This window comes from Otolemur garnettii, unplaced genomic scaffold, assembly GCF_000181295.1.
Source record: "Otolemur garnettii isolate 467f Iridium unplaced genomic scaffold, OtoGar3 scaffold00072, whole genome shotgun sequence".
Lineage (NCBI taxonomy): Eukaryota > Metazoa > Chordata > Mammalia > Primates > Galagidae > Otolemur > Otolemur garnettii.
This window is the reverse complement of record NW_003852467.1, coordinates 9813400-9827106: the sequence shown is the minus strand read 5'-3', so window position 1 is coordinate 9827106 and position 13707 is coordinate 9813400. Positions and strand designations below refer to the sequence as shown.

Sequence of the window (13707 nt, the reverse complement as noted above, 5' to 3'; positions counted from 1 at the left end):
GTGCGTGAGGAACGTGCCCGGGGGGTTGGGTGCTGAGAAGTCGCCGCAGGTCAGTCCAGGAAGGCCGAGCGCTCCTAGGCACTGCTTGGAATTAAGGTAATGATGCTGAATTAGCTGTGAGTGGACGGTTTACATCAGACTGGAACTCCCAGAAAGTTCTGTCCCCGCTTTCACTTTCAACTCCCCCAACTGGGACTGTCCAGAGTTTCTGAATACCTTCTAAATCTCACCCTGGTAGCTGGAGAGGGTGAGAGTATCAGACCAGGGTGTTGACTTCAGACCGCAGACAAAGGGTTCCCTAATAAGAATAAAGGCAGAATCTGAGGTTTGAAGGGAATTCCTTTCCTCTGAGCAAAGGGCATCTTGCAGTTTCGTACTTTCGGGCTTGAGACAGAATGAAGGTGGACTGGTGTAAGGAACCCCGACTTCTGCCTCTGGGGAGTGTTACAGGAAGTAAACGCCTTAGAAAGGAACTTGACCACTGGGCAAGTCAGAAGAGATCCCTGGATGGTGTTAGCAGTAAAGCGAGGTTACTGGGTGAGATTTGGGGGATCCACGCACCCTGAATATCAGCCCCGGTGAGGCCTTGGGCCAGGCTGTAAGGCAAGGCATTCCTTAATATTGTCATTGGGGTGGGACTGGGGTCAAGGAGATGGGGGTCTTTGGGCTGAGAGGGATAGTCTCATGTCAGTAGAGAAAGGAGCCTCTTGCTTTTCTGGCTGTAAATTTGTGAACACGAGTGTGGACTGAGGTGACCGCGCACCTCGGAACAGTAGAAGTCACGGAGTCTTATCCATGCCTTCAACCGGGGTGCACCTGGAATGGATATAATTAGGCTGTGTCTTTCCAGCATTCTTTTTATTCTTTTCAGGGATGTACGTGCCTTGCTCAAAGGAGATAGTCTATGATCAGCAGAGAGGAGTCCTAGAACTAGCAGAAACTTAATAAGAAAACTGAGCGAGGACTGAGAATACTAATTATTCTAGATAGAGACCCATGGAGCTCTGCCTGTGCTTTTGTCTGTGTCTCCAGGCAGGTGTAGTCAGATGATGTTTCCCTCAGGTCATCCTCTGGGGGCTACAGCAAGGTAAAGGCTTTTAAATGAGAGGCCAGTACCAAAGTAGAATATCACAGGGGCCGCAGATCCTGCCAGAAGGAAAGTGATATTCCCTAGTGTGCTCGGAAAGACAGACCTCCTACTCCCGAACGGAGTCTCTGCTCTAAGGTCATTGAGTCCCAGGCAGATCTGGCAAGTAGCAACGACCTAAGGCAAACCTTAGCTTTTTTCACAGGGGCCTTAAGGAATAGGCAGATCAAGGAGCAGGAGCATTGTGAGTTCCTGGAGCAGTGACTTTAAGGAAAACTGCAGAGGCAGCCTTCAGTAAAGCCCAGGAGGTGTCTGTCGGCTGAAGTGGCCCAATTATTTCATCTTTTTTCTTTTTGGTCACAGAGGTCCTGGTCTACCTGCCCACTGACCTTGTCTAAAGCCATCATGCCTCGAGGTCAGAAGAGTAAGGTCCGAGCTCGTGAGAAACGCCACCGGCTTCGTCAGGCTGGAGAAGCATCAGCACCCAACCCTCCAGTGGATGCTCAGGCCACTGGAGGAGCAGAAGGAGGGGCACCTTCTCCTGCCGCTGCTGGTCCCAGGATTACACCCCAGAGCTCAGCTGCTTCTGGGAGTACCAGAAATCCCCAGGGGCCTGAGAGAGCCACCACTGCTGCTGCAGCTGCTTCACAAAGTGGCAACAACCCGAGAGAGGGAAGGCCAAGATCCTCGCAGAATCCATCTGCCACTGAGTCCAGGTCAAGAAACGCCGTGAGTGAGAGGGTGGTTGTGTTGGTGCATTACCTGCTGTATAAGTATCATTTGAAAGAGCCCATTACGAAGCAAGAAATGCTGAGAAATATAATCCAGCCGCACAAGAGCTTCTACCATGAGATCGTGAATAAGGCTGCAGAGCACCTGGAGCTGGTCTTTGGCCTTGACCTGAAGGAATTGGATCCCAACAAGCACATCTACGTCCTCATCAACAAGCTGGAACCAGGCTGCGATGCAAGGGTGAGTGACGACAGACGTATACCTCTGACCGGCCTGCTGATGACTGTCCTGGGTGTGATCTTCACAAAGGGCAATTGTGCCACTGAAACGCAAGTCTGGAAAACATTGAATGTAATGGGGTTATATGCGGGGAGGAAGCATTTTATTTTTGGAGAGCCCAGGAAAATCCTCACCAGGGATTTGGTGAGGGAAAATTACCTGGAGTACCGGCAGGTGCCCAACACTATTCCTCCACGCTATGTGTTCCTGTGGGGTCCGCGAGCCTATGCTGAAACCAGCAAGATGAAAGTCCTTGAGTTTTTAGCCAAGGTCCATAGGGCTTCCCCTAGTGATTTCCCAGCCTGGTATGAAGAGGCTATGAAAGAGCAGGAAGAGAGAGCACGAGCCAGAAGCGCAGCCAGGGCTCGAATTGCAGCCATGGCCCTTGCGCGTTCCGGGGCCATATCCATTAGGTCCTCCCACCCCTAGTAGATTCTGATTCATTCTCACTTTGTAGTTGTTTTCTTCACATAATAAGTAGTGGAAGGTGAGAGTGGGGCTGGAGACAACACCATATATAACATGTTTGTTTCACTGTTTTGTTATATATTCTGAATAATTTTTAAAAGTACTGTTAAACTTTTATTAGACAATTTAAGTGACTTTAGAATCTAAGGATATGAATGACATTGTTCAAATGTTTGTTGCTGTGAATAACCTTTAAGAGTAAGAGTTAATGTTTCATCATAGTGATTTTAAACAAATAGCGTGGTAGTAAGTTAGGCATTTTCTTGGAAATGTGAAAGAAGTCAGCGTTGACTACTTTGTTGAGATTAAGAAATGGAGAAAGCATGACAAAATTGATACTTGTAACCAAAAATGTTTGCAACCATATCATATTTTGAAATGAATACATAAGTGTAAAACCTTGTGTACGTATAAAAATAAAAAAAATTACGCATTGTTGATTTTGCTTATTAATTTTGGCCTGTTAATTTTGAACGTATATGTATGTATGCATACATATACCTTGATAATATTTTAGTTTATTTAGGAATGTAGGAAAAAATGAAATCATAAAAGATTAGATCTTATTTTCAGGGACTCATTTGTTCTTTATTTAACAATAATTGATCATCTGCTCTTTGGAAGGTTTTTCTTAGTACCTGCAGTGTTAACATGAACAAGAATCATCAATGACCATAGAAATTTAAAGTCTTGGAGCAGCCATCATGAAAGAAAGATGGTGAGTGACTTAGTTTAGGTTGCTATAACATTATCATAGACTGGGTGGCTTAAACATCAGACATTCATTTCTCATACTTCTGGAGTTTGAAAGTCTGGGATCAGGTTGTCAGGTCTAGTTTCGGGTAAAGGTAAAGGCTTTCTTCCTGCTGGCCAGTCTTCTCATTGTATTCTCACAAGGTGGAGAGAGCTCTGGTCTCTTCATCCCCTGATAAGGGCACTAATCCCATACATGAAGGCTCTACTCTCAAGATCGAATTACCTCTCCGAAGCCCCACCTCCAAACACCATCACAATAGGGATTTAGGTTTCAGTATATAAATTACAGACATTCAGTCCACACCAGTGAGATAACCCCTAACCAAAAGAACAAGTAAAAAGGTCTGAAGATTTGGGGATTTCACATGAGCAGTCAAGTGCAAATGTCCTGTGGCAAGGGATTTGGGCCTTGGGAAACTGCAAGTCCATCAAGGTGAGAAAATTTCAAATTAAGCTGAATCAGTGGTTCTCAACCTGTGGGTTGCAACCCATTTGTAACAATGAAAATACATCACAGCATTAGGAAGATTGAGAACCACTGAGCTAAATGGAGTGGAGGGGGTCACATGAGTATCTGGAAGTGGACAGTGGCCAAAATCTTGTATGGTGTGTTTGAGAGTTGAGAGACTAAGGACTAGGATGAAAAACTGCTTTTAGCATTTAGCTTTAGATCATGAATAAACCATAGAGGAATATCGAGCTGGGGCGCAAATGGAAACCGTCCTGGACTCTTCATGCAGGTGAACACAGTGCACAAAAGCATGATTTAACACAGTACACAAAAGGTGATACATGGACATTATCACAAGAGAGTGTCAGAGGGATAACGGGGATATGTTAATGAGAGACAGAATGCGCGAAAGCCACTGTGCTGGCAATCTTTGCAGTAAGGTGGGAGAGGCATAGCCCATTCATTAAATGAGCATTTAAATTAGGTGATCTCATATGTAATTTGGTAAACTATAAGCTAAAACTAAGTTTTCTTTCTTCCTTTTTTTTTTTTTTAAACAGTCTCCTTATGGCACCCTCGGTAGATTGCCGTGGTGTCAAAGCTTACAGCAACCTCAAACTCTTGGGCTTAAGCAATTCTCTTGCCTCAGCCTTTCAAGTAGTTGGGACTATAGGCGCTCACCACAATGCCTGGCTATTTTTTGTTGCAGTTGTCACTGTTGTTTTAGCTGGCTGGGTTTGAACCTGCCAGCCTTGATGCTATAACCACTGTGCTACGGGTGCCAAGCCAGCTATAACTGAATCTTTATGGGAGTTAAATAATTGCAAATATAGGTGGTTTAGATGGAAGAGAAGATGGAAGGGAGGGACTGAGAACTTAACATGATTTCTAGGAGCTCTAAGTTGGATCAAACTATGTAAGACTCCCTCACGTCTACAATAAAAACATAATCTCAAAAAAGTTTTATAGCAGGTAACTTAGTTTAACTTGCTAAGCTACATTTTGGCTGATTAGGTGTGGTATATCCCATTGGGCTGCAAATTCTCTGACATTTCCTGAATAAAAAAATAAAAAAAACTGGAGATTGGTAGGTTTGGGAGTCAAAATAAATATAATAATAACTAAAATATATCAAAACTCAGTATTTACCAGGCTTTGTGGTGCCTCCCAAAATTCCTACTTTATAAAGAATATATGAGCTAGGGGCAACTGGACTCATTTTCAAACCATTTCACGGATGAAGAATCTGAGGCTCATAGAACTTTGTAATTTTCACAGGTTCCCCTGACATGTAGGTGATAATGCTGGAACTAGACCCCCAGTATAAATTCTTGTAGAGTCCACGTTGTTACTTCACCCCTCTTTGCTTAAGCTGACCTTTGTCTCTTAATGCATTTCTTTTTTCCATACTACACAATGTCTCCAGGCAATGAAAAGAAAGAATCTGGGCCGGTGTCCTATCCCCAAGTGTAAGAAATAAAGGAGAAAATGAGAATTAAAAACCATTTGGGGACTGCCTATTGCCATCTTTTTGTAGCAATTCATTCAGTCTGCCACCAAGGCAGAAAATGTTTTCCTAGCATGCTGGCCTTTATGAGAAACATACAAATAATCTCCATGCTTCAGCTGACTCTTGTCTGTGTCTTCCCCAAGGGAAAATTTTGTTTTTTTAGTGTGTGTGAAGACACCTGTACGAGTGTTCAGAAATACTCATCAGTTGTGAGTACCACATCCTCACAATTTGTGATCAGTGGTTCTCAACCTTCCTAATGCCGCGGCCCTTTAATATGGTTCCTGTGGGTCATGACCCACGGGTTGAGAACTGCTGATTTATGATTTTGATCACGTAATGAAAGGAAGAAGAAAATTCTTAGTGTATTGAGACTTTTGTCAAGGTAAGTAGAAAATGGTGCTGTTGAAACCCTCGTGTTAACAATTCTTAAAGCAGGCATCCTCAAACTACGGCCTGCGGGCCACATGCGGCCCGACTAGGACATTTATCTGGCCCAACGGGTATTTTTGCCGCTGCTGCCTGTCCTGCTTAGCAGCTGACTCGTCCTGGGGCCTGCAGTCCGGCCCTCCAATGGTTTGAGGGACAGTGAACTGGCCCCCTGTTTAAAAAGTTTGAGGAGCCCTGTCTTAAAGAGTCCTTTAGAAAATTGATATGATCCTGTATTTGAAAACACCTGTTTTATAGTAGGCACCCGAAATATTTGCCCTTCTCAGAACCTTCTTTAAGAATGGAGAGGAAATTGTACCTACAAATGTAAAAGTGACGCCTTCCTGTCACCTACTACATAAGTGCTTATGGATAGTCTGCAAATGTTGATCTGTTACCTTTCATGCTGTCTCCTTTGCACACGTGGGGAGACTACATACCCAATCCTCTTGTAGTTAGGAAGGGCTATTTGACTTTCCTTGCCACTAAAATACTAACAAAAACAATATTCCTCATTCCCAGACCATTTGAAAGTCAGTATTCAACTTCTATGCTTTCTGTTCTATTCAGCAGTAAACAAACAGATCAAATGTTGACATGTGGAGCCATCTGATGAAAGCAGCCAGCATCCCTGGGTTGCCTGACAGCAGCCTGTTAGGTAGGAGACCTACTCACAACAGGTTACGTGTCCACAAGAAATAAACTTTTATTGTGTTAAATCTTACAGATTTCAGGTTGCTTCTGTTATATTCTCTTAAGGTTACTTTATCCGAAAAATACACAGCTACTATTTCTCCTTTGTCTTCATTGAAATATTTTAATTACAAAGGTAATAGCATATTCTGCTGGGAAAACCTGATGCTATAGGTAAGTCACAAGTCCCCTTCCTTACTGCAGTCCTCCAAAATTCATTCCCCCCTCAAAAAAAACAAAATTCATTTCCCCTCAGAAATAATCACAATTTAAAATATTTTGCATATCATTTAAAAATATATTTTGAGCTTTTCCTTACATAGATGTACTAGAAAAATACACTATGTCATTAACATACCCAGATAATGATTGATGTACATGTTGGTTTGCTTCTTACCCTTGTCACTTAATGAAATAAATGCAGGATCTTTTTATGAGAACACATATAAATACACCTTGCTTTTTTTTTTTTTTTAAAGAGACAGAGTCTCATATTGTCACCCTCAGTAGAGTGCTGTGGCATCATAGCTCGCTCACAGCAACCTCCAGCTCTTGGGCTTCAGTGATTCTCTTGCCTCAGCCTCCTGAATAGCTGGGACCACAAGCACCCACCACAACGCCTGGCTATTTTTTGTTGCAGTTTGGCTGGGGCCAGGTTTGAACCCACCACCCTCAGTATATGGGGCCGGCATCCTACTTACTGAGCCACAGGTGCCGTCCTATACACCTTACTCTTTTAATAACTCCCTAGAATTCTAAAGCGTGTATGTGCCATAATTGATTACACTATTATCTTCCTGATGGAGACATAATTGTTTTCCATTTGTTGATAGTGGCTAGTAAGATTATTATCAGCATTATTGAACATAACTTATTGGGAAAATGTAATATTTTCTTATAGGAAAGATAGAGATTGAAAATTGGGTTAAAGTAGACAATAGTATGATTGTAAATTTTTATGAATGATGCTTAAATTCTGTTCCAATAATGCTATGTCAATTTTTATTCTTGCATATTAATATATGTGAATATCCTAAACTGTCATCATGAATTTTATTTGATCAATTTTAAATATGCTCAAAATTTTGGGTGCAAATACATTTTTGCTATTATTTTATATTTCCATGTTGTTTAATATGTTAATCAAAAATTAATTTAATACCTCAACCTCACAAGACAGGATTTCCTCAGTGATATATTTAGTACTAGGGTACCTCTGGGCATACTTTTAAATTCTGATATGTCAATGAGACTTGCCCTTTACCTTGAAAAACAAGGATTTATTCAGAATGACTAGGTCCTGGGAAATTATCCAGTGAGGAAACCCTCAGTTAACGAAGAACCTCAGGAGGAAGATATAACAATTTTCGAAGTCCACAAGAGAGAGACCACATGCTACACCAAGTTCAAATAGTCCAGGCAGGCTGAGAGTTAGGGTTTTGAATGTGAAGTTCAGCATGTAGTTGAAAATGAACCAGATAGACTGAAGGTGTCAGATCTTGGAGGTTCCTAGACAACTTATAAGAGTAACTTAAGGAATCTCTGAATTATTACCAGCCTGAAGTGGTAGGGTGCTCTGAGTGGGCAGATCTATTGTATGAAAGAACCATAAGCAGGCCTGATAGCCTACCTTAGAATCTCCCCTACTCACTGTCAGAGTATAGCTAGGTATCCTACATCACTAAGTGATGTTTTTGATGGAATCTGGGAGAGCTATATCCCTTCACTACTTTGGGGGGCTGCAGTGTATTGCAGCTGTGAGCTGTATGATGCCTGCACACAGTGCCTCTCTGCCACTGAACTTGGTATTATGTGTGCAGGCAGGATGGCAAATGATGACAGTTGAAACAGGCCAGGGAGTACCAAGGAGTAATGGGATATAGAGTGTAGCTATAAGCAATAGAAAATTGGAATTCTCTGAGGCTAAGCCCCTCAGTGACTTAGCAAATAAAGGGTTGATTGTAAATATGTCTTGAAAAAAAGATCTAGGTGTTATCCCCACCTTAGATTGTCTCCCTTGTTTCCTGGATTCTTTGCATCCATAGGGGAGATGTCCTGCAGGTCCGTTTGGTGGTCTATGTTGCCACCAGATACTGCCTGAGGTAGGGTACAGGCTCTGGGGTAAACATTTTGCAGGATGAGTGGAGAATTACTGCAGATGGTATAGTTTATTGTCCAATTGGCAGGGGGGTGCTGGGAGATTTATGAGGTGCAAAGCTCTATTTTTATTGTTGTAATACCTCTGATTGGAGTGAATTATAAAATTAAAAAACAAATCTGTACCAGGCATTCTCAATGTTTTCAAAGTATCTGCAGTAAATTTTATTATGTTTGGGGGTATTAGACCAGGAACTTTAGGACAGCAAAGGAAAGAATTCCAGGCCTAATACAAGTATAGGTGAGGACCCTAAGAAAAGTCTGTGGGAACCACCCACACCAGAACAGATTGCTTCCTCCAGAGCCCTGCCCCTGGTGTGAGTGCTGGGAGCTCCAGGCGTGGTTGTGAGGTGCAGGGACCCCTTCTCTTCACCCTATTGCAAGTGGGGTCATGTGAAGTGGCACTGTTGTGGGAGATAGAGAATTGGCCTTGGTCAAAAGCTGGCCAACTCAGTTCAGCAGAGGGAAGAGTCACAGGGCTATCCAGGAGTGATGTTTATAAATCTAAATGAGAACTAAGAATCTCCAAAACAGGTCATCTCAGAGCACCACTCCTGCTGTCCTGGAGGCCCTAAGCAGGGGTACAGGAAGTATCTTTACTTACACCTCTGACAACTCAGGCTAGTGAAGGCTTTGATATGAGTGAGGAGGCATGAGGTCAGAAGATGGAGGAGTTCAGGCCCTGTCAGGATGTAACGTTAGGACCCTGAGTAAAACTTGAGGGGACTGCCTGCCACAAAGTCCACGCAGAGTCTAACCTCTGCTTTCAGTCTTGCTTACCAGCCTGAAGTGGTAAGGTACTCTGAGTGGACAGATCTATGGTATGAAGGAGCTTCGGTGGGCCTCAGACAGGGATCATTTGATTTAACACCTTCTGAATTTCCCCAGTGTGGACTCTGGGAGCTGAGATTTCTGGACAAGACTGTTGGCCTCAGAGTCAGCAGATGGAGTTGTATAGGCCATGGCACAGGTAAGGTAAGGGCACTGAGTAATATCTGACAAAGCTTCTCACATCAAAAACAGGGGGCCCCCAGAACCCTTCCCTTGCTATGAGATGTGGGATGCCCCCAAGAAGGGGTGGCTCAATGGGAGAACCAAACTTTGGTGAACACTAGTTAAGTGTACCACATGAAGTGCAATATTCATGTTTGTTTAAGACCCTTTATTTTAAATAATCTTAATTAAAATAGTTTTATATTTTAGACAAATTGAAAAGATAGTACAGAGGGTTCCTTTCCCTATACACAACGTTTGCTTCTCCCTATTGCTAATAATAATACCTTACATTAATATGAAACCTCACAACTAATGAACTAATATAAATACGTTGATATGAACTGAAATCCATGCGCCATTCAGATTTGCTTCATTTCTTCCCTCAGGGTCTTTTTCTGTCCCCAGGATCCCATTCACGATATCACGTTACGTTTAGTCATTTCTCCTAGGCTCTTCCAGATTGTGACAGTTTTTCCGCCACTGCTTGTTTTGGATGCTCTTGACAGTTTGGGGGAGTAATTGTCAGGTATGTTGTATAATGTCCTTCAATTGTGATGTGTTTGATGTTCGGCTCCTGATTAGACTGGCATTATGGATTCTTGGGAAGAAGACCTCAGAAGAAAAGTGCCATTTTTATCACGTTACAGTTAGGGAGCACGCTATCCACGTTCCTCATCGCTGGTGATATTTACCGCAGCCATCTGCGGGAGGTGATGTGTGTCAAGTTTCCCCACCGTAAAGTTCCTTCTTTCTCACCCTTTTTGTACAATACTCCTGGGAACGAAGTCACTATGCTCAGCCCACACTTACAGGGTGGAGAGTTTCGCTCTCTTTCTTTGCAGATGGAATATCCACGTAAATTATTTATACTTCTTCTGCACAAAAGATTTATCTATTGTCCTTTATTTATTTATTCATTCCATCATTTATTTATATCAATATGAACTCACGGATGTTTATTTTGTATTTTGGGTTATAATCCAATATTAGGTTATTTTCTTGATGAAAATGGTTCTTTGGTACTATAGTCTAATTGCTTCTAAGACTTCTCGGCAAACAGCTTAAAATTCTTAAGCATGTGGGCACATATATCTATAATTATTTCCATATTTGTCCATCTCTCCCTCTCTCTCTATATGTACACATACATATATATAAAGATTTAATTTATACAAATAAAAATCAATTCAGAGATCTGAGTATCCCGATATGGAAAGCAGACCATACATTCATACATTTTTAATACAGTTAGATTTAATACAGTTTTATATATACATACACACACATATATATAAAGCTAAACATAAGTGTTACTGATGTCTCCAATTCTAATCTAGTATCACACGACTCACACTAGCCATCCCCCTTTGATTACCTCTATCATAAAAATGGCCCCCACTAGCCAACTTTTATATAAGTACTTATTTCTTTAATCCCAATGTATTAACGTCCACTTGTTGGCCTTGTGAAAAACAGCTTTACCAACTAGAATGCAGCAGCTTTATACGCTCCTTTTTTCTTTGGTCTTACAGTCTCCACTCATTTCCAAAGTTACTTAGGCCAGCACATCTTTTTCCCTGTCCTCTTCAGTGACATCATTTCATAAATTTTTAATACAGTTAGATTCTTTTGTCATGGTCTGCTTTCCATATTAGGATCCTCAGATCTTTGAATTGATTTTTATTTGTATAAATTAAGGTTCACTCTTTGTACTTTAATGTTTCATGGGCTTTGAAAAATGCATAATGTCTCATATCCCCCATTACAGTTGAATAAAGAATAGTTTCATCATTCTAAAAAATCCCCTTTATTTCATATATTTAATAACTCCTCCCACCCCCTGGAAGCTACTTATCTGTCCCCCATTGTTGTGTCTTTCCTAGAATGTCACATAAAGCATACAGCATTAACAGATTGACTTCTTTTGTTTGTCAACATACATTTAAGATTTCATCCATGTTATTATATGAATTGATAGTTTATTATTTTGTATTTCATGTAGTCAATGGTATGTGTATACTACAGTTTTTTTTGTTCATGTATTAAGGACGTCTTGGTTTTTGTTAATTATGAATAATGCTGATATAAGCATTTATGTGTAATTACTTGTGTTGACAGGAAGTTTTCAAATAAGCTGGATAGATATCTAGAAGCACAACTTCTGCATCATATGAAAAGACTATGTTTAGCGTTGTAAGGACATTCCAAACTGTTTTCAAAGAAGCCACACCATTTTGCTTTCTCACCACCAACGTATGAGAGAGAGATCCACTTGCATCCTCACTAGCAATTGGTGTGAAATGGTAAATAGTTACGGACTTAATTTGTATTTTCTTAATGACAACTTATGTTGTGCATCATTTCATAAGCCTATTTGTCATCTGTACATCTCTTTGTGCCAGATATTTTCATATTTGTCGCTCACTCATTCCTTCCTTCCTTTATATAAACCCGTTTTAGTTTATATAAAGCTACAACTGATGTCTAGCTATCTGTTCGTATATTTTACCCGTTTAAAAAATGTTGGGAGTCAGTGCCTGTCACTCAAAGGAGTAGGGCACCGGCCCCATATACCAGAGGTGGTGGGTTCAAACTTGGCCCCCGCCAAAAACTGAAAAAAAGAAAAAAATGTTGTGTATTAATATCTAGGGCAAACCATAACAAACTGGGTGGCTTATAACAAAACAAATTTATTCTCCCACAGATATGCAGGCCTGAAATCAAGGTGTCAGAAAGGTTGGAGTTTTTTTGGGGGGAGGCTCTGAAGAGGCATCCATTTCATTCCTTCTCCCACCCGATTCTTGGCATTCCTGGATTAGAATCCCATTACTTCAATCTGCCTCTGTCTTTATACGACTTTCCCCTCTGTGTTTCAAATCTCCCTCTAAGGGCTCAGCCTAAATATAAGACCATCTCATCTTGATATTTTTAACTTAATTAAATTTGCAACGACTCTCCAAATACAGTCACAGTCACAAATTCTCTGGGGGCTACGAGATAGTGTTTTCTACATCAATAGTCATCTCTGCAAAAAAGGGCAATTATTATTTATCCTTTTTCCATATGTATAATTTTATTGGTTTATTTTTGCTTGTCTTGCACTTAATAGGACTTCTATCATTAGACTGAAAAGGAGTAATGAGAGAACAACCTGGCTTCATTCCCAATATTAAGGTGAAAGTATTCATTTTCTCATCATTAGGTACAAGGCTAGCTACAGATTTCTTTACATATACTGTACCAGGTTAGGGACATTCCCTTCTATTCTTAATTTTCAAAATGCTGTCATCATGAATTGGCATTAAAATCTTAAAATTATTGTTTTGCAATTTATTTTATATTCAATAAATCAATTATACTGATTTATTTACAAATACTGAATAAGTCTTGCATACTGAGAATAAACCCTTCTTGACAAGCTGTAATGTTCTTTTTTATGGACTGCTGGGTTCTATTTGTTAATATTTTATTAAGGACTTTTTTTGTATTTATTGATGAGTGATATTGATCTATAGTTATGTTTCCAGTGTTGCATTTATCTGGCTTTGGTATTAGGGTAATGATTGCCTCATAAAAAGAATTGAGAATGCCTTTCTCTTCTTCTCTTTTCTGGAAAAAGATTGTGAATCATTTTTTGTTTGTTTGTTTGTTTTTTCTTCCTTAAATGTTTGGTAGGATTCACCAAAATTATCAACTGGGCTTAGTGATTCCTTTGCCACAAAGTAATTTTAAACCAGTGATTACATATTTTTAATACATGTAGGACTCTTTAAATTATCTATGTCAACTTCTGTGAGTTTAGGTAGTTTGTGTCTTTCAAGAAATTGGTGCAGTTCATCTAAGTTATCAAATTTGTGGGCATAGAGCTGCTTATAGTATTCCATTATGATTTTTTTCAATTTCCCTGGGATCATTAGAGATGACCGCTCTTTTATTCCTGATACCTGTAGTTTATGTTTGCTGTCTCTTTTTCCTGATCATCTTGGCTAGAGGCTATCAGTTTTGCTAATATTTCCAATTTTCTTTGTTTCCTTTTGGCTCTATATTTTTATTTCATTTATTTTTGCTACTTTTTTATCTAAATTTTATTATCTTTTTTTTTTTTTTTTGCAGTTTTTGGCCAGGGCCAGGTTTGAACCTGCCACCTCC

The 13707-nt window shown here is 40.5% G+C and overlaps 1 protein-coding gene across 1 annotated transcript in view; it reads left to right on the top strand.

Annotated features, from left to right (window-relative positions):
• Positions 1-1492: 1492 nt before the first annotated feature.
• The window catches only part of LOC100952842, a 34987-nt gene continuing 22772 nt past the window's right edge, over positions 1493-13707 (top strand). The window contains exon 1 of the mRNA XM_003793769.2: positions 1493-2511. Within this exon, the coding sequence (XP_003793817.2) occupies positions 1493-2511 (1019 nt within the window). The remainder of the gene's footprint in view (positions 2512-13707) is intronic.